The sequence below is a fragment of the Bradysia coprophila genome (genome assembly GCF_014529535.1).
Source record: "Bradysia coprophila strain Holo2 chromosome IV unlocalized genomic scaffold, BU_Bcop_v1 contig_106, whole genome shotgun sequence".
NCBI classification, from domain to species: Eukaryota; Metazoa; Arthropoda; class Insecta; order Diptera; family Sciaridae; genus Bradysia; species Bradysia coprophila.
In genome coordinates this window covers 355,328-376,417 of record NW_023503372.1, presented here as the reverse complement: position 1 = coordinate 376,417, position 21,090 = coordinate 355,328, and the positions used below count along the sequence as shown (strand labels likewise).

Here is a 21,090-nt window from a genome sequence, read left to right as displayed (position 1 = left end):
GGAGCTATTGCCATTAAAGTGACCAAAATTTCACTATGTTGGCAATTTGGTGATTCCTTTAGTCAGAAACACTTTCAAATAAGAGGGAACTCGAGATACTCGAAATTTTTCAAAAGTCGTCTTGGGCAAGCACAAACCGAAACTTTACAAAGATTTTTTTTGCTTTATAATTCTCTAGAGAACTTTCTGCATCGCTGTAGGTGGGTCCAAAAGCCCGGCTTGGCAAGTTCGAAAAATTGACTAACCCTACTCTACATTGCTATATAAGAGCTCAGCGTCTATTTTTACCGTCGCTGTTGTTAAATACAGGCAGCCGTCGAATTAAAAGATATAAAGACTCCAAGTACACAATACGTTCGTTAGATTTCTCATTGATACCTCACCACTATCTTGCCTCATATTAAAGTCGTATTTACTGAACTGTTAAACTCTAATCTAATCATGTACATTCTGTACATTTCTCCAAATCAATGCGATATTAAATAACCAGCAACGAATCCATCTTACTTAATCAATGTTATTAAAACAAAAGATGTTGCCCTGGCGGTTGTTTCTTATTTGTTATTTCTACACGTTATTTGCTGATTACCAGTCCAATGGCGAATTCCTTCGCGTTACAGGAAGAGAATTTACTTACGACAATAAACGAGTATTTCTTTCGGGCCGAATTACGCCTGGTTGTATTACGGATGGGATTTCGGTAATAGTAACTACCAGTCTGCAGGTCCAATAATGGAACAATGGATTGAGGACATCGCCAATGCTGGCGGAAACTCGTTACGTAAGTTTTCAGTCCGGTTCTATTGAACTGCAGATTTGTAACTAAAATGAAATTTCTTTAGGTGTATGGTTACATGTGGAAACAGGAAGTACTCCAGAGTTCGACGCACAAGGCTTAGTTATAGCTCCTGACGGTGAAAATAATTTAGTACGCGATCTATCACAATTTTTGGATGTTGCAGAGGAAAATAACGTCTTTGTTGTTCTCTGCCTTTTCAATGGTGCCTCAATGGGAAACGATAACTATAAGAATTTGGTACTAAACAATAGCATCCTACAGTCTTACATCGACAATGCTCTCACGGTAAGTTGTCTATAAATCAGTAAAATTGCCGCTATTAATCACCAATGACAATATAGCCGTTGGTGACCAGCCTAAGTGATAAGCCAGCGTTAGGTGCTTGGGAGATCATGAACGAACCTGAAGGATCCATTGCCATACAATCGAACGCAAATCCTTGTTTCGATACAACGATACTTGCTCCATATGGTGGTGGTTGGTCTGGTGCTGATGTACCAATGGAAACAATGCTTCGATTCATTAACAGACTAACTGGTGCTATAAAACGAGCTGACCCTAAAGCTTTGGTAACCGTTGGAAGTTATTCGGAAATTCCACAAACTACATCCTTCTCTGGTATGTTTAACTATTATCAAGATCATTGCCTCCAAGCAGCTGGTGAGGACGAACAAGGAATAATCGATTTTTATCAAATGCATACCTATGCGTGGGATGGAACATTTGGTAACCATACTCCGTTTAGGGTGTCAGCTGTCGACTACGGATTGGATAAACCACTGGTGATTGGCGAGTTTTCTTATGCATGTGCTGGAGGTGAGACTGTTGAGGAGCTGTGGAATCTCGGATATGACTTAGGTTATGATGGATTATGGAGTTGGCAATATAATAATGATAACACTGGTTGCATGGATACAAGGACAGATCAAAATCGAGGAATGCAGGCCATTAGTCTACGACCCGGAGTATCTGTAGTAATTCATGATGGTGTGGATGACGGTTCAGATTCACTCGCATGTCGAACGAAATCGCAATTAATTGTCACTCTGTTTTTTGCATTTTTAATCAAATTTGCATGAACAAATTACGATGAGCTCAATCTACCAGTTTTTTCCTTTTCAAACTGTTCCCGTTCTCTCCCGAGAAGGTTCTTCAAAATCAAGTATGTTTTCTCATCAAGACTACCAACAATAATCTTGAGTCGCAAACAAATGTCTAAACTCATTCCAAACGAAAAACAAAAACTCGACAACAACAACTGTTGCACATTACGCCGTTTACGCTCCCTTTGCACTCCGTTTACTCTTTAAACAATAAAAAAGAGCCGTGGTTTAGCTAAACGGAGCGTAAACGGCGTAAGAGGAAATCAAGCATAACAATACTAATCCTCTCAACGGATATCACATCTAATAACACCGGCAGCTCTCTCTTCTACACTGCGCTGGTCCACTGATCCGTCCAAACGGTCCAAACGTAAACCAAATTTTGAGTTTCAACTTTGGCACATGCAGGTTGATATGATATCGCACTTACACCATCATTGAATCCATGTCTCGACTCAACTCTTGGCTGCCATTGTACATTCCGTACAAGTGAAACAAATTCTTCGATCAGGCGCGAATTACGTAACGATACTCTCCTCTCACGCTCAAACGACATCTCGGTCGGAATGCGAACGCGAGGTTTCTTGGATCTGAGACGTTAGTTCGTGAGATCATTCATCATACAGTGTAGGCACAGCACTGCTACTAGCATGAACTCTGAATTCACAAGTGTCAAATTTGGAGACTTTAGCGATACGAGCTACCGCTAAGGATTGTTTGTATTGTATGTTTTAACTCATACAATGAAAGCAAATCATCTATCTGTACAACAGAAACGCAGTGCCTACTCTGATTTCATCAGCCTCCTAATATTTTGTATGTTCATGCTAAAAGCAGTGCTGTGGTGTAGTTCAAATCCTGCACTGCGTGGTGAATAGCCAACTTCACCGCTGAATCAATCTCAATCTTAAAACCTTATCTGAAATGCGACTGTCTCGTCGTCCAACATAGAGAACGGCTAAACTTCTCACTCTCGACGAACGGTGACTAGGCACAACTAATACAAGAAATCACAGCAACAAGAATCCAATGAAAATGGGAAAATGCCTTGAGGTGCTTCGAATAAAATTTTGATATACCGAATACCTTATGCAGTGGGAAATAAATATGGATAAAGGCACAAATAATAGGTTTCTTCCAAGCAACGGTTAAGCCGAACAAAATGAACCGAACACGAACCGATGTCATCCATAGAACCATAACCACAACTTATTTTTCTTTGTTATTTTGAAAATTGCATTTGAAACGACACTTTGGAAACGACAACCTATTGTTCCATCTCGGAGTCTGCTGTCAGATTCTTTTGCATTATCAATGACAGCAGACCCCGAGTTGATTTTCCATCTCGCTCTACTTAAACACCGTATAGAGAAGTGAGCTGACAAATTTCAATGGCTCGTTTGGTTATTTGCATGTTTATCCATACACATTTTGTTCACACATTTTATGGGTGCCGAATTCCAGTCCCATGTTTAAGGAAACATTTTCTATAGGTTTCTTCCAAGGCCGTTCAAAATGTCAATCGTCATCCACATAGAAGCCAATACAACCTCACTTTGAAGTTTTAATGAATAAATTTGTTTAAGTTGCGGTTATGTTTGCCTCTGTGGATGACGGTCGGTTGTTTTCGGCCTGTCAAAATTCGTTTTTACCGTACAATGGAAGAAACCTATAATATTCTACAATTTACTAGATTTCCAAATTACTAGTCACAGGAGACCGAGCTTCCGACAGCAAAGCTCAGTGACAGTTCTCAGAAATAATCGCTCAAATCTACGCTCAATTTCCACTATTTGAAGGAAGACAGAGCCAAGGTAAATATAGTGAGGAGGTAATGCCACATATAACCGAATCAGGTGTGCGGTGGCACGAAAGTTCGATACAAACGCCATCTCATCCCTTCGTTGAAAGCAAAAAATGGAATAGAAAGTCGGGCCATCTGTTGTGAGATAGCGAAAATATTTTTGTGAAATACAAGTAAATCGTAGTCAACCATTTTAAAAAAAGATGTCATTGGCATCGAACTTATGTGCTAGGCCGCGCGTCTGAATGGCATTACCTCCTCACTATATTTACCTTGGACAGAGCAACCAATGCAGATGCTCTTGCTTGTATACAAATTCCGATGGTCTCCCTCTCTGAACCGCACAAATTTATGGCGGCGGATCGTACGCTACCATATGGGAAACATTTTTTTTGTTTATACCGTGACGTCTATTCTACTACATAATCACCTGAGACATTGAATTCAGCAGAAAGTAGAGGCGATCAGCAACACTTGTGTCTAAATTTTATTACCCTCTTAAAATTACCGCTTTGGTTCATTTGGTTCTGCAATAAAACGAAATGAATTTTTAGTGGAGTTCCTATTTTCGGGTACTTGAATTAATTGATCGTCGATAGTTTATAATATTTAGTGTAAGAATTTCGATTTCAAACCATTAAAAATTCATTGAGAAATTCACCAGAAAGTCAGCTAAAGTTTTTGGCCAAAAAGTGTTTCGTGAGATTTTTTTTATTGTTGGCGTTTGACACGATTTTGTCTTGGTATTTTGTTTGTGGACGCAATAAAAAGAAAAATTTGTTACAAGAAGGATTTCTCGCTCTGTATACTCAACCGATGAAGGATATTGTCAAACATTAAATTAAATTGAAACTTTTGCGTTATTTAATAGTGTAACATGTCGCAATCAGCTATCAATTCGCTGAGACAGTATCGTTTTAAGAAAAATGTGCCCACAATATCGAACAACGAGAATGGTGAAAATAAGTCGAAAGGTATGTGAAGCAAAACGTAAATCGATTACCTTGCGGTTTAAAAAGATATTATCACGCCAACGCGAAACATTATCCAAGTAGCCTAGACGATTCGGACACTTTTTTTTGTATTGTTAGTTCGTTTGCTGAAGCGAAACCATTTCCTAATTTCCAGAAACCGTGTTTAAGTTAGCGCCAAATCGTAAGAGGATTCATACGGCAGTGGATAGCAGTGGTGATGAAGAGCCATCAACAAATAAGACCGATCTGACTGTCAAGGAGAAAGAGGCACGTTTGATTGCAGTGAAACAGGCGCTACCACAATGCGATACTATGGTAAATTCGATACATGTTCTGCATGTTTCACCTGTAAGTAATTATGTTTTTCTCGTCCGTTCAGCTATGCCAGGATGTCCTTGCACGTCATAACTGGGATGTCGAGATTGCAATCAGTATTGTCTCCGAAAAAACGGGTAAAAAACGTCGCACTGATTTCGGTTCACCTGTTCCGGACGCGCCGTCGGTTTCACAGGCAGAGTTGACGGCGACCAGCAAGTTGTCGCCAGCCAAAAACGAAGAAACTTCTGCAGTCCATCACCAAGCAAAACAATTGAGCCAAGGAGTCGGTGCTTCCGTTTCGAGTGCGACCAGTGCTGCATGTACTCCGCAAACATTAGGTAATTCAAGTCAGTACAGATCCGGCCAACAAAATGCATCAAAGAAATTGGTTAAGAAACGACGTACCGACTCCGATAGCAATGCTGACAGCGATGATGATGAGTCAGCCCGTCCGAAAGATCGAGTTTTCAATAGTGACGATGATGATAGTGACGAAGAGCATCAAACTTTCCATATGACGAAGGATCGACGTGAGGTGTTCAATTTCATCAACAAAGGATCGCTGACCGACCTGCAAGCAGTCAAATCTTGTACCTCTAAGAAAATCGATGCAATTTTAGAGTTGAGACCGTTCCGCGACTGGCAGCACATGATGCAAAGTTTTCAGGGGGTCAAGGGACTGTCAGCCGAAGTGTTAAATCATTGCCAGGACTATCTCGGTTCGCGTAACAGTATGGTCAAGGTGATGAAGAAATGTGAAAGTATTTGTAGGCGGCTGGAGAGCAGTGTAGCAGCTGGTGGTGGTCTGTTCAGTCAGCCGTCAATTTTAAATCCGAAGTTTAAGTTAGCCGACTATCAATTGGTCGGCCTGAACTGGCTGGTCGTGATGAATCAAGAACAAACAAATGGAATATTGGCCGACGAAATGGGACTGGGGAAAACGATTCAGGTGATTGCGTTCCTCGCCTATTTGAAAGAGACCGGCAAGGCAAAATATCCGCATTTGGTTGTGGTTCCCTCGTCAACACTAGACAATTGGGACCAGGAATTCGCAAAATGGTGTCCGAGTTTAGTGGTGGATAAGTACTACGGCAGCGCCGACGAACGCCGTTCGCTGCGGATAAAATACGTCAAATCCAAACTCGAAGGCGTTGATGTGGTGCTCACAACATATCACACGGTCAGTTCGACACCGGAAGAGCGGAAAATGTTTCGCGTCACTCAAATGCACTATGTCATCTTTGACGAGGCGCATATGCTGAAGAATATGACGACACAACGGTACGCTAATCTCTATACCATCAAATCCGAACGACGGTTGCTCTTGACGGGAACTCCGTTGCAAAATAATTTGTTGGAATTGATATCGCTGTTGTGCTTTGTCATGCCGTCGCTATTCGCTTCCAAGTCCGATGACATTAAGACTTTATTCCGGCAAAATGTAAGTGTTGTGCCATGGATGGTACGCTTGGTACAAGTTAACTGACTTTTTCTATCTCCGTGCAGAAACAAATCAAAGGCGAGGATGAAGTGTCAACATTCGAACAGGATCAAATCTCTCAGGCGAAACGTATTATGAAACCGTTTGTATTAAGGCGATTGAAAGCCGATGTTCTGGGATCGCTGCCACCGAAAACGGACCACACGGTAAGACAGAACCAGACCGATTCCGGGCGCAATAATCCACAGATTCAAATTCTTTCAGATCAAGGTACCGCTATCCGCGTCACAAAAGGAAAAGTACAAAGACATGGTGAGTGTCCACTCCAGCGAAAATGGCATAGTTCGGGCGACCAACGAACATTCGGGAATGTCAATTATGATGGACATGCGCAAATTGTCCAATCATCCGTTGCTGATGCGATATTACTACACGGATGAGAAGGTGTTCGAACTGGCGAAGCGGCTGTCTACTCATCCATCATGGAAAAAGACCACGAATCCTCAGCACATTTTCGAAGAGTTGGCCATCTGTTCCGACTTTCAGTTGTATCAAATGATCGAGAAATATGTACGTACTGCCGCTCTTCCAGTTCAACAGAAATTCAAAAAATTTTCGGATTTTTTTTCTCCAGAACATACCCCGAATGGACATTCCCGCCGGATTGATTTTAGATTCTGGCAAATTTCGAGAGCTCGACCGTCTGTTGGCCAAATTGAAAGCCGAAGGTCATCGGGTCTTGATCTTCAGCCAATTCACCATGATGTTGGACATTCTGGAACGTTATCTGGATATACGGGATCATGGCTACTTGCGCATTGATGGACAGACTGCCGTCACTGAGCGCCAAGATCTTATCGATCAATATATGGGCGATTCGGATATGTTTGTGTTTCTATTGTCGACCAGAGCCGGTGGACTGGGTATCAATTTGACTGCTGCGGACACGGTAGGAGCGTTTTACCAGTTCCGATTTTCACTTTACTAACACACGCATTCTCGTCGATTCCAGGTGATTATCCATGACATTGATTTCAATCCGTACAACGATAAACAGGCTGAGGATCGTTGTCATAGAATGGGACAAACCAGGCCGGTGACAATTTATCGTTTAGTGTCCGAAGGTAAGAGGCTTGGAAATTGATCGGCGATGGAACTGCAAAGTCTAATCCATCGGTTTCGCTGTTTATAGGTACAATCGAAGAAGGTATGCTGCACGTTGCAAAGGAAAAATTGAATCTGGAGAAGGAAGTTACCAACGAGAATGAGAACAGCGTCAAAGAGCACAAATGTATGGTTCGTTTGCTGACAATGGCGCTGGGAATGGATGAGGAGAAGGCAGACATTATTTTAAGTCCAACGAAACCGACAAATGCTGGTGCTAATTATTGAGAAGAAAAAGAAGAAGGAGAAGAAGAATGAATTGAGGCTGGTCGGGTTTGATGTACCTACGTAATTTATTGTTCCGAAATATTTTTTTTTTAGTAAATTAAAGAAAATACGAAATCACAATGTTTTTGAGTGGCATTACTCTATCTGGACATCCTAGGATGACTGGCGTAATATAAGTTAAAAGTTTTTAGAGTCTTGCCGCTGAGGTTCCATGAATAGACTTATTTCATCAATGGAATTATAGCTTGAAGCCTGAAATCATCTGAACTGAAATCACATTTTCTTTCAAATGAGATGACCTGACCCGATTCAACGTTAGTGTATCTCCACTATCCAGGATACCGGGAAATTTTTGGATTTTTTTGCGGTCACTGGGAATAACCGGGAAGAAAACATTTTTTGCAACTCCACCGTTGAAATTTTCTCCGGTCCGGTGAATGCCACCTCAGGAGAAAAGGTTGCCAGTCAAAGTTAAGCTTCGTACTTTCCGCATTTTTGTGCTTTTACTCCAATTTCTCATACAACTCCATTATCTGTCCCCATATTTTTATCATAATAATTCATGAAGAGCACTTGTTCAGTAAAGTCATCCATATCGAATCTAGTACTTCTTTTGATATTAGTATTTTCAGGGAATTGATAGAAAATCTTTTACTTCATTAGTTCAACCATGATTTTACTTCATAAAAGTCCACTATTAACCCCAAATCATCGCTCATTTGCGTCGTTGCTGTCGATAACAGATGACTCTGATTACAACAAGATGTGTTCACTGCATTTGAATCGTACGATTACACCCGATTACACCATACCGAACCAATTTATGTCTTTCGGTTTTACAGTACATTCATTGTACCAATCCATTTATTTTTTTAACATGCATTTTACCCAGAGCTTATCATTACTTTTGTCGTCGTATTTATTTTGTCTATTTTGGACTAATAACCTGAAATCACCGCTTTGCAACGGGGTAGGGTAATCTCGCACACCACACAAATTCATGGTGTGCGAGATTCACCTCTAAGTGGTGAATCTGGCACAGTCATGACATTTCGTTACATGTCGCAAAAGGACGCATACTATGATCGCGTGTGCGAGATTCCCCGACACCCTTTGCAACATCAACGTCCGTGACAACTTCACGACCAAAAAAAAACACGACTCATAGCCCATTGTTCGGTTTCTCTTAAACTTAAACCTACTTGCAGACCCTCCATTCCCAATTATTTCAATTCAATTTCAAAATAGAAATCATTCATTACATTCGCTTCAGAATTCGAAAAATCCTCAATATCCAACCCCCAACCAATGATGCGGTTTGGATGGACTGTAATGACATAAAGACTTCCGTCCTTTACCCTGTTACAGATGGCAAGCATATGACCAGTATTAATATCGGGTATTACAGGCGCGCCGAATATAGTATGGCGACCGTGGCCAATGCCACATACGAGAAAGTTGTAAATATAACAAAAAGTTTCGCCTGCGGCGCACTATCAAAGAATGTAAAGAGTCAATCATACTCGCATTATTGATAACATTCTTTGCTTTCTAATGTTCTTTCAACATTCACAAACCGTAACTGTACCCTTGTCCCGTAACAAACAAAATTCTAAACTGTAGGATTTTTCTTAGAGCAACTTTCATGGAGCTGGTGGACTGAATTCAGGAGAATCCAACATACCCTTAGAAAAGTCTGATAGATCATGAGATATTTGGGTTTGAAGTTTTGTTACTGTAGATTCACACAGTAACGCCAAATCATTTGATACTCTTGTTACTGAGCATACGGTATTTTTTACGTTGCGATTTGGCAAAGGACCAAATGCAACACTGGAACTCACCCACAGCGCGAGGCTATTAATACTAAAGCGAGTCAAAAAGCAAACAAACGGAGCAAACAGCTCTTCCCTTACCCAGCTTGATCACGTGAAGTGAAAAACAGTGAAGCAGAGACGCTGTTTCGACCTCGGGATTCAGTGGTACAGTAGTGTACTTTTATTAAGGAATTACAAAAAGCATCTAAAATAGTTTTTCTCGCTACGCTCGCAATTCATAATCATGCAGATAGCCGGAGCGAGATAGTAGAAATTTCCCATTGTTGAACAAATTAAGGATTTGGGTCTTTAATACCCTGTTTTGCACCCAATGACTCAAACAGAAGTCTCAGCGTGTCTGTTATCATTCATCAAAGTCGAAAAACTTCTGAAATAGAGGATGCCTCCATATTTTTAAAATTTCTAAGTCAATCCCTGAAATTGTTCGCCACATACGTCCAAAACAAAACTCGGCGCGTCTGGTCTATTACTTCAATCGAACAAAGTATTTTTAATCGGTTGATTTCAAATCTTGTACTTCAATTTTTTAACATGCATTTTATTATATAATAAATAGAGGACTTATTATTGAACTTGTCATTGTTTTTGGCGTCGTTATCGATAACAGATGACACGTCGCACGGTCTATATGCTTGACAACTTCGGCAGTAATTCCGGCATTAAGATTGAACCCGAAATCATCGCTCATTAGCGTCGTCGCTGTCGATAACAGATGATCGATTTAAGATCGGATTGTCTTGAGTTGTTAGCATTCCTAATCCTAAATGCTAATTACTCCTTTCACTAAGCAGTAGGTATTTGTACACAGTCATTTGGCGCTAATTATAGCAATTTGTTTTGATCTGTATGTGAGAGATATTTCCATTTTTCGCCCGTTGTAACTTTGGAGTGGTTGTACCTTTCAAGCAGTTATAGCTTTCGAGCAGTTGTAGCTTTCGAGTAGTTTTAATTTTCGAGCAGTTTCAACTGATGAACTTACAAATTTTACTTCAATATAAAAGAGTCAAAAGCCAAAAAGAGAATGCCTAGCAATGGGGAGAAAAATTCAACACGTAACCACAAGTCATCTAATAATCGAAAGCGGCCAAAAATAAGCAATGAGCTTTGTCCAGTGAGCTTTTAAGAAGGAAAAAGCAACACATTTTGTCAGTTTCTCATTCTTTATACGATTTTGTAGGTACCAACAGTTAGCACATATTTACGAATGAAATCTCATTTCTGATATTGTTTCACTAAAATTTCAGTCAACCGTTTCTTGCGACGCTGTTCGTCGTACATAAATCGATTGATTGTGAAATCTTCGTGAAACTTTCGAATTTGTCCCTTCATGTCGTCGTTTTCTTTTTCCAACATCGAAATTCGATCCAATAACTGGTCCCGCAGCATATTGCTACGAATTTTGTTATTTTCCAATTTCTTAATGATTCGTTCGTGATCTAAAAATTTGGACATTTGTTCGTCGTGTAACGGACCCGTGCATTCTTCGTTCCCATCGGCACAGTTCCGCTCCATCAGTTGTTTCTTCAAATCGGTGATGGTTAACATTTGACTGTTTATCGTATCGGCTCGTGCCATCAATTTCTCTTTCAGCTGAAGTATCTCTTTTGTTCGTAGCTGATCTTGCTGCCGCACTTCGTCGTATTTCAGCAGCAATTGGTCGTAGTCTTTCGCTTTATTCGACTCCGAATTGATCATTTGTTTTAAGCTTTGGATCTGTTTGTCTCGTTTACCAATTTTAAATTGCAATTCTTTGATGTCGCCATTGGCAGAGACTAATTGATTTGATATCTGTTCGTAGTTTGAACCTTAAATTAAAGAGAAATGGAAAATGTGAGGATCTATGCGGTTATTCAAACACTGTCGGGAGTGTGCAGTTTTGTTGGACAGAGAGACAGCTGGATCAATTGTGAAGTATGCCTAATACATCGTTCCCTAAAGCCAACATTCATAAAGTATGTCGCCAACGCACTGTCTAGCACCGAAGCGACAGTGCGTTGATGTCGCACTTGGCGACCCTTAACCAATGAAACTTCTTCAAGAAGTAGAGAAACAATGAGATTTTAGTTAACATCGATTTCGAACTGGCAGAGACAGTGACTGCGACTCTATCTTACCGTTTTCCTCAAGAAACCTCGAATTTGCATCTCTCATTTCGTCCAACATCTTTTCAAGTCCTTCGTACTTTTTCCGCTCTTCATTCAAATCGTTTTCGAATTTTAACTGCTTTTCTTCCATTTGATGTTTCTGCAGGATGATCTTGTCTTCCAATTGCTTCATTTTCTCTGCCATCATTACTCGCAGCTTCGTTTCATCGTTCAGTTTATTTCGGTAGTTGTCGATTGTCTCTTTTTGGGATTGAATTTCTGAATGCAGCGTCTGTTGATCATTGCACGGCGACATGCCTTCAGCAACGTCACCACAGTTTTCTGCGTTCGGGTTCTGATGGACCGCTTCTTTGTTTTTCAGATACTCGATCTCCTGGTTCTTAACATCGATCTCGCTCTGCAACATTTTGGATTGCACTTCCAGACGTTGAATGCCTTCCCTTAAAGCAACGATTTCTTCATCTTGAATTTGTAAACGGTTGGTGGTTTCATGTGGCGTCGGAGTTCGTAACATATTTAACTTTTCCAACAGTAACTCCATACTGATATCTTGTTCGCTGTTCACGGTCTTCACATAGTCTTCAACTTTCGAAAAGATTTCCTGAATTTTCTGTTGAAGTTGCTCCGTTCCATACATCTGAATGTGCTTAAAAGCGTCCGCGTTCAATCTGATCAGATTGAATAGACAATCCTTTATTCTTCCGCGAATTCGTTGAACTTCTTGCTGAAATCCATGCATGCTCTGAGCACCATCGCCAAATCTTTCGGGAGTACTGCCAATTCGTACGTTTCGTATACCGTCACCACATTCACTGCTGACATAGTCGTTAAAATCGACTAACTGCAGCGTTTCTAATTTGAAATCTCTGCCTCCGAATTGCTTAAATTTATCTTTGAGCTTTTGCAATTGCTCGAAATCTTTCATCAAATTCGTCTGCTTCTCGATGAGCTCTCTCTTGGCAATTTTGAATTTTTTATGTTTTGTAAATAGGTCCGATTCCACGGTCGCCCGGGTCTGCTTCTTCAAATAAGTGGGTAGAACTCCTAATTTGTGAACTGTTGTGGAATCGCCGCCGGCCGTACCAATGGATGCATTATCATCGTTACCTGATTTCCATGGTAGTGCACTACTTGGACGTGTTTTACTATGATACTCCGGATTTTTAAAGATTCCCTTTTTCTGTACAGATTCTGAGTCCGTTACACGCGATTGAATTGTTTGATTTAGCGATAATTGTGACATGATTTGGTTCGAACGTTTTCTATTATGAAAAATGTAATTTTAATGAAACGCTTGACTGCTCTGTTTTCTGAAACATAAACTTTTGGGGGTGTATGTAAATCTATTAATCTGGAGACCACACCTTCCAGAGGTGACTCCATTTCAGCTAACTATGATTCTTATCAATGATAAAATGCGGTTATAATTAACAGTACATCACGTTTGGATTTAATCAATCGACTTCAACCGCCTGTTTTCCATCGATTCGGAATCTTTTACTTCATCAGCTGAAACATCATATCGTTTATTTTTGTCGGAGCCTTATTCTTTTCTTCTTCGGCCACGAGTTCTAGAAGCGCCAAGTTGTGTATGTGAAATGTATTTTACTAACGAAGTAAAAGTTCTCGCATCAAACACAAGATTTCTTGATAAATTAATAAAGTTGCAACGCTATACGAGGCTTGAACGTTAAGCTGCATAGATTACACCGTGTTATGTTTGTCGTCTAAAAGGATTTAACGATAAGCTATTATAGATCATATTATAAGGGATGGTGCTAGTCCTGAAGGGAAAAAAATGGTGGAAGCTCTTGTGTTCCACGAGTTCTAGAAATGGGAGCAAACAAGAACGATAAGGAATAGTCCAACGTTGGGAACGACCTCCGGAAACATCGAAAATAGTTTGAATGCAGAAGAAAATTGAGAAAAACTGCTGAATCTCCATGTCCTCCCTAAGTTCTAGCTCTAGAAACGAAACTCTGGAATAGCGGATGTTCGGATCTCATTCTGGGCCACTCAAACTGTTTGTATAAGAAATATCTCAAAACCATCAGAATGAATCTTAAAACAGACAAGTTTTATTTAAAGACAGGTGTACATGTGAAGAATAGAGAAATTGCTTTCCAATGATGTTGAATACTGTTCCACCAATAGGTATAAGTCCGGTGGCTGTGGTTGATAGCACTAGTCACCAGATTTCAACAGATCGTCAAATGATCAAATGATGTTTAAAATGGCCACGGAAAATGAGTCGAGAGTTAGCGATTTTACCGGAAAATTTTCTAAGAAATGTGATAGGTAACTCTTCTGAAGGAAAAAGTTCATTGAAAAAATGTTCAACAGGAAACTATGAGTTCTCTATCACAACCCTTGGTCAAATTTCCCCTTCGAGAGGGCGCCTTTCTCCAACTTAACGATCTGAACTACACTGGGAAAGAGAGAATAGCAATTTTATGTTCGCCCCTTGTCATGCAAAAAACTATTGTTTCAACATATTGATGACGTTTTTCATGAAATGCATGCAATATTTACAACGAATGATGCAAATTCTGTTGATGAAATTGCGTACGTAATTGATTCTCAAAGTGTAGATTGACAAACTTGCTTTGTTCGGTTAGGCTTCGTATTCAAAACATAAAAGAGAGTGAACAGAATTCGGAGAATATTTTCCATTTTCATCCGGACTCCAAAGTTTTTCTTTCACTCGAATTTCATCATTTCATTTATAACCAACGCGCATACATCTATATACACCTACTAGAACCAAAGTAAAATACGCTCGGGCGAGAAGGTGGATAGAATAGTCGTAACAGGCGCTTAGTCGTTGAGTGTGTTGTGTATTTTTGCTGTGGATGAGCGATAAGTCGTGGCTGTGTTAAGAGACTCAGTCAAAAGATTTGAAATATAAAAATAATTCAGTCGAGTGGAAGTGGTTGCAAAGTGTATCGCAAGTGTGGAGAACACATAATAGATATAATTTTTGTGTTTTGTGAACAGCGAAATTCGGCATCATGGCAGATTCCGTACCGGCTAGAGGCAATGTTTTAGGGTGTAAGTTGGAATTGTTATCCTTCGAATTCATTTATTGCCTTCCATATGGCATGGTTTGTTTTACTCATACATTCGGCATACCTGTAGCGATAGAAATTTTCCTCTCTGAATCGAATTAATTCAGTCAAACTATCGGCTTTACCTGTTGAATTTAAATTGATAAAGTAATTGATGGATTATTGTGAGCTTTAATCTATTTTCGGAATATATACCAGCATACTGTTGGGTTGATTTGCACCGTCACATAAAGTCATGTTTTATGTTTCATAGTTGGGGTGTTTTTATTCAAGAACGAAATTGTAATGCTGGTGAATTATAGACTTTCTATCGGCTAAAGTTAATGAAATTATCATCGACTTGTACCGTGCATAATTCTGTGGTCATTCATGAAGCACCTTCTACTAGAAGACAAAACCTTCGTGTCTCTGATGGCCTTATGGAAAATTCATCGATGTTTTCATGTCGATTGTGACGACAGTTTTTTGAGTAATTTTTTATCACTCGAATCAAAATATTTGTTAATACCAATTCATTCATTTATCCGTATTTGTCTGTTCACTCCTCTTCAATCAGGGACTATTTTTGGGAAAACATTTTCCACCATTATCTTGAATTTTCCTAGATTTTTTCATATTTCCCTTAATTTTCACAGTAACCAGGAAAATGGAGGAAAATTTATCGGAAAATGTCTTCCTTAAAATATTCCCTATCCTATCTCTTCACCATGGCCTCTAATAGGAAACGTTTTTCACTTGGTTTCACTTGCCCCTTCGATCGGCATTTTTTTTACCAGTGTGAGACTTAAACCTATGCACATCCTCAGTGATTGACTCTTTCCACCACAAAAATTCGAGAAAATAGGCCCTGCTTCATCAGCCAACCGTGTCGAAAAACATTTATTGTTTGGTTAGATGTTTGAGGTAAAGACGAAACATTTTTCGCAAACTTTTTTGATTTGACAACCGATAAAATCGATTGTTTATTAACATCTGCACACACATTATGTTGACGAGAAAATGTATTCGACGGATTCTAATAAATCTGGCCGTAGACAGATAAGAATGATATCGTTACGTTAGCTGATAAATAAAATAGTAAAGAGACGGCGCATGCGAAATCTTGTTTTTGTTTAATTCTTTTTTAATTGCACAGCATTATACTAAATCGACATTAATCTGCCAGGAATTATGTAAGTCTGACGACGATAACTCAATTTCATTTTTTTTAAATCAAATTATATGGTGTCTAATCACGGATGCAATCGCATCCTCTCGAAATGAATTAATTTTTAATCATAAAATTAAAGAGCGAGTATCAGTATCAGCGTTTCGAATTGTTTTGACTATGTTGCCTCATCAATGGAAAACATTTCTTCACATTTTGCCGATAGAACTCTTACTACAAGAGAAAGGTCACACGAAGGACATCTCTTTAACAATATACATTGCCGTGCCATTCTTCGTGAAAATCAGTTTTCCACTCTCTTTCTCCGAGATGAAAATTTTCGGTCAAATGACGCCTCTCTTTTTTTTTTCTTTTTTTTTGTTTTTAGAGACAAAATCCAGTTTTAGTTCACTGAATCAAACACATGGTTAAAAATCTGTTGTATGGCCTACGAGATGTGCAGTTTATATTTTTATCCGAATGATCAACAGGCGTCAGGCGAAATGTTTTTTTTTTTTTTTTCATTAATAATTTTAGCAAAAGTAAACTCATAACAAGTCGGCGGTCAGATTTTAATTCGTGTTGAATGAGGACAGCACAAAATAAAGCTCAAATAAAATTTGATTGTCTGAAATTAAGAGCAGACCAAATGGAATGGTGCATTTTAATCAAAAACCAACATTCAATTAATAAACAAAACTAAGAATTAAATCTTCATTATGTTCTTATACTCAAAACAACTTGTTGGACGTATAAATGTTTGCAAACATTCCACACCGCCGACTGTACCGACCGACACTCGCTCACAGATCATGCGCCCTACTGAACTCTATATACGACAATAGATATGACTCTTGTAAATATACACTTGATATTTATAGAAACATTTCAATTAATTTGGAAATCAGAATTTTGCATTCTATGCCGAGCCGACCTTGTGAACTCGTTGGGTTATTTTTATCTGACGAATAAAAGCCACGATTTTATTTTACTATTAGGGGTCGTGCCAACGCACTTCAAGCATGAGTGGTATTTTAAACAGGGTACTAAAACTGGACAGTGTATCTGATACACTGTATCACACACTCACACACCTATAAAACATTGTACAAAATAGTACTCTATTTGGCAGCTGTCTATTATGATCACGTTTGCTTGAAGCGCGTTGCGGTCGTATGTAAATTACGTAATGTCCGTGACATGGGGGAAAAGAGTTTCAAAACTTCTGATTTTTGCGTTGCGTAATTTATAAATGACTCCATACTGAAGAGATTGAGATCTGTTTGCACATGTATGTCGAGTCGACATTGTCGACTCTTATTCGAGGCAAACCAATGATTGTGTCATTGACTTTAGTCAATTGGGTACACAATCCATTCCAGAGAAAGCTTGCATTAATTTCATACACGACAGAGTAAAGTTAACCAGGCAGGAGCGCTTGTTTGACTAGGGACCTGAATAATCTAGTAGCCCTTGATATTTTGCGAATAAAATTTTTCAATTTATGTCAGTGTTCATTTGAGTTCATTTTCATACAGTGTATTAGGTCCCTTATTTGACGTTTCGATAATGAACCGCTCCTGCCTGGTTTATTTTACTCTGCCGTGTTTCATAACATTTTTATGTTTAAAAATCGAATTTTCAAAATTAGAAATGCATGAGTGAGACCATGTCACACTCAGAACAGAACTTCAATAATTGTACATTATATTACCTCCCGTGGGCAATGGGCTCAAATTTATTTATTAGTTAATCGAGGTTTCCGTGATAATTACTTCATCGCCGTATCAATGATAATAATGATTACATTACGTATGTTCGTCGGTGCTTAGTCTAAAAACAGGCCACGTCAACCTGAAACCTAAAAATTCACCGGAAATATGACGGGCTGTGAGGGAAGGTTTGATTTTTTTAGGAAAAATATTTCAAAAAAAATTAACAAAATTTCTCAGGACAGTTCGGGTTGAAGATAAATCAGGTCAGGTCAGGTCTGGTTCAGATTATTTGGAAAAATGCTTGACAAGAACTTTTCAGGTCAGATGATTTCAGAAACATGACCTGTTCCTCGATATAGATGATGAAATTTGTTGATCAGAGCCGCCGACGAGGTCATTCAATATATTTTGAAAAGATATTTCTTTCAAACTTTATTTCACCTTTTCAGCACTGATTCCGGCCAGATACATTCTAGCCATACTAGGTAAGCATCAAACTCTTTAGAAAATGAAATTTTGCGACTTACATTACTAATGGTGTTCCTAACAGGTTCCATTGCCATGTCCATCATCTATGGCCTGAAAGTGAATTTAAGTGTTGCCATGGTTGCAATGTTAAATCATACAGCCATCCGCGAATCATCGGGAGTACCGACCGTACACATAGCAATTGCGCAAAACATTACCACTGACGATGCATGCAGGGAAAGCAGTTCCTCTGGAGCCGTTGAAGTATGTAATAAAAGCAAAGACCATTTTCTTCCCGAATATAGTACTGTTGTTATCGCTTAGGACGGACCGTTCGTTTGGTCAGAGCCGTTGCAAGGAACGATTTTATCTTGCTATTTCTGGGGTTATTTAGTGAGTCAGATGCCGGGTGCAAGAATTGCGGAAAATTTCTCCGCCAAGTGGGTCATGTTCTTTTCGGTTGCCATCAACATTGTGTGCACTCTGCTAACACCGATAATGTCGGAACTAGGCTACATGGGAATGATTATGATGCGTATTGGTGAAGGTATTGGCGGCGGTGTAACGTTTCCAGCTATGCATGTGATGCTTGGTAATTTTACTCCTTAAGCTCTGCACCAATTCCATTTTTGATAAATTTACTTTCATGATCAATCCACATGTTAGCGTCGTGGGCTCCACCGAACGAACGTTCAATGATGTCGTCGATTGTGTAAGTGTGGCAGATGTTTTTGTGTGTTCAGCTCGTTAAAAGTTATCTCCATTTAGATATGCGGGCACATCATTAGGAACGGTCATTTCCATGTTAATGGCAGGAATATTGGCCGGAAACTGGGGTTGGGAATCAGTCTTTTATGTAATGGGTGGACTCAGTCTAATTTGGACAGTTTTATGGGTATGGCTGGTACAGGACACACCAAATAAACAACCGTTGATCAGTGCAGAGGAGAGAATTTTGATCACATCATCACTGGGAACGGCTGATAGCCATGAGAAAACGCAACCGAAAAAGGCTGTCCCTTGGAAGAAGGTCATTACCTCAACACCATTCTATGCCATTTTAGTCGCCCACATCTGCTCGAATTTCGGATGGTACATGTTGTTGATTGAGCTTCCGTTTTACATGAAGCAAGTGTTAAAGTTCAACATCCAAGAGAATGCAATCGCAACGGCGGTGCCATTCTTGACCATGTGGGTGTTCTCGATGGTAATCAGCAGAACTCTGGACTCTCTGCGACAGAAGGGGAAAATCAGTACGACAGTTGCAAGGAAAATTGCCACATTGTTCGCTTCCGTTGTGCCAATGGTTTGCTTATTAATTCTGTGCTACATCGGTTGCCAACGATTTTTGGCTGTTATCATCATGGGAATTGGTGAGTTTTACTTTCTTCGTTGGTCAGAGGAAAAAAAATCAGTTTTTCTGACTACCTGAATTTTGCAGCCATCACTAGTATTGGAGGTATGTTCTGCGGCTTCCTAAGTAATCACATTGATATTGCGCCCAATTTCGCCGGCACTTTGATGGCGTTGACAAATACTGCAGCCACAGTCGGTGGAATTTTCGTACCAATTTTCGTTGGAAGGGTGACTCACGGGAACGTAAGTTCAAAAGGAATTTTTTTTGCTTTCAAAATTTTCGTTGATTTCGGAAATAATTTTTCATCTAGCAAACGATTGAGGCCTGGCGTATCATATTCTTCGTGACCATTGCCCTGTATTTGATCGAAATTTTAGCGTACACAATTTTCGGTTCCGGTGATGAGCAACCGTGGAACAAAGTTAGTGAAATTGCGGAGGAATGTGAGGAAGGAACACCACTGAAAGGAACTGAAGCTGAACGAGAAGGGCGGAACAGTTACACTGTCAACAAGTAGATTGATGCCAGCCAAGGGCTTGCGTCGAGAAACGTGTCGGCCGTACTCATCATGCTAAGCTTTGCATAATCAGCAACTAACGAAGTGGTCAAACGACCATTGAGTTAAGGGATTTTGTTTTGGATTTTTGCCAGCCAAAAGGAGTTATTTTACTAATGTACGCTTAATCAGTCATAGGGGATTTTTCTGAATTATTTTCCTTCCCATTCTCATTTTGTAGACACATTTTATTTTCTAAGTTTTGTTTTGTCGTGAAGCCACACGAGATATTATAATTTATTCGAATAAATGTATAATCAAAACAGAATTGAGTATATTACTAAACCATCATCAAGACCCATTTCTTTCAATTTCTTCACTTCTTCATCGGGAGTTTTACTTCCACTGCGGCAAATTTGATATGACCTTACACAAAGAACAAGCTCATGACTAAAGTAATTATCAAACCTGTCGAAACTTCTGGTGATCTAAGTATTTTAGAATACTCGGCCGATTAACACATCCAACGCTGCAATAAGAGGTGAGCAGGCGGCCCGGATTTTTTTCTCTTTTCGATGCTGGTTAATAGACACGTGATTGAGACCAATGGTGTTGTTAGTTAAATTCCTCACAATGTCTGAGGGCTGCAATACCTTTCCACATGTCATCTACGAAAGGTTAATAGATCCTCCGACTTTTGTTTGTTCCCTTCGTTCCAAAAGAGTAGCAACCTTCTTTACATTTCGTTCATTTCACCTTAATTGAATGCAACTGTCCTTCAGGGGTCAGTATTCTGTTCATTTTGGAAAACATTGCTATAGTAAACTGCTTTACGAATCTGGCCTTAACAAGTTTTCAGAAATTTTCAGAATTATTCAAAGTTTTCAGAATGAAAGTTCCAACTAATAAGTCCTGCCCAAATAGGTTTGTTCCAAGGTCATTTCGAAATGTCAAATTTCATCCACAGAATGCAACTTAACCTCAACTTTCAGGTTGACGAAAATTTTAACGAAAAATTTACGAAGAAATTTGTTGTCGTTTAGGTTATGTTCATCTCTGTGGATG

At 39.5% G+C, this 21,090-nt stretch overlaps 3 protein-coding genes and 1 pseudogene across 3 annotated transcripts; 3 read left to right on the top strand and 1 right to left on the bottom strand.

The window, feature by feature from the left end:
* The first annotated feature begins 532 nt into the window (after positions 1 to 532).
* On the top strand, positions 533 to 1,887 carry LOC119070697 (annotated as a pseudogene).
* Positions 1,888 to 4,146: 2,259 nt separating this feature from the next.
* On the top strand, positions 4,147 to 7,945 carry LOC119070915 (SWI/SNF-related matrix-associated actin-dependent regulator of chromatin subfamily A containing DEAD/H box 1 homolog). The gene is made up of 8 exons (XM_037175449.1): positions 4,147 to 4,680; positions 4,835 to 4,995; positions 5,060 to 6,439; positions 6,505 to 6,645; positions 6,704 to 7,009; positions 7,074 to 7,388; positions 7,452 to 7,563; positions 7,632 to 7,945. The coding sequence occupies exons 1-8, from the start codon at positions 4,584 to 4,586 to the stop codon at positions 7,829 to 7,831; spliced, it is 2,712 nt and encodes a 903-aa protein (XP_037031344.1). The 5' UTR covers positions 4,147 to 4,583; the 3' UTR covers positions 7,832 to 7,945.
* A 2,865-nt stretch (positions 7,946 to 10,810) lies between these two features.
* On the bottom strand, positions 10,811 to 13,073 carry LOC119070920 (early endosome antigen 1-like). Its single transcript, XM_037175459.1, has 2 exons — positions 11,784 to 13,073; positions 10,811 to 11,474 (listed from the first exon to the last, which is right to left on the bottom strand). The coding sequence occupies exons 1-2, from the start codon at positions 13,015 to 13,017 to the stop codon at positions 10,882 to 10,884; spliced, it is 1,827 nt and encodes a 608-aa protein (XP_037031354.1). The 5' UTR covers positions 13,018 to 13,073; the 3' UTR covers positions 10,811 to 10,881.
* A 1,511-nt stretch (positions 13,074 to 14,584) lies between these two features.
* Positions 14,585 to 20,338, top strand: LOC119070923 (sialin). Its single transcript, XM_037175465.1, has 8 exons — positions 14,585 to 14,825; positions 18,154 to 18,189; positions 18,255 to 18,436; positions 18,497 to 18,764; positions 18,839 to 18,884; positions 18,941 to 19,545; positions 19,614 to 19,771; positions 19,840 to 20,338. Exons 1-8 carry the CDS (start codon positions 14,786 to 14,788, stop codon positions 20,044 to 20,046), a joined length of 1,542 nt encoding a protein of 513 aa, XP_037031360.1. The 5' UTR covers positions 14,585 to 14,785; the 3' UTR covers positions 20,047 to 20,338.
* Positions 20,339 to 21,090: the final 752 nt, after the last annotated feature.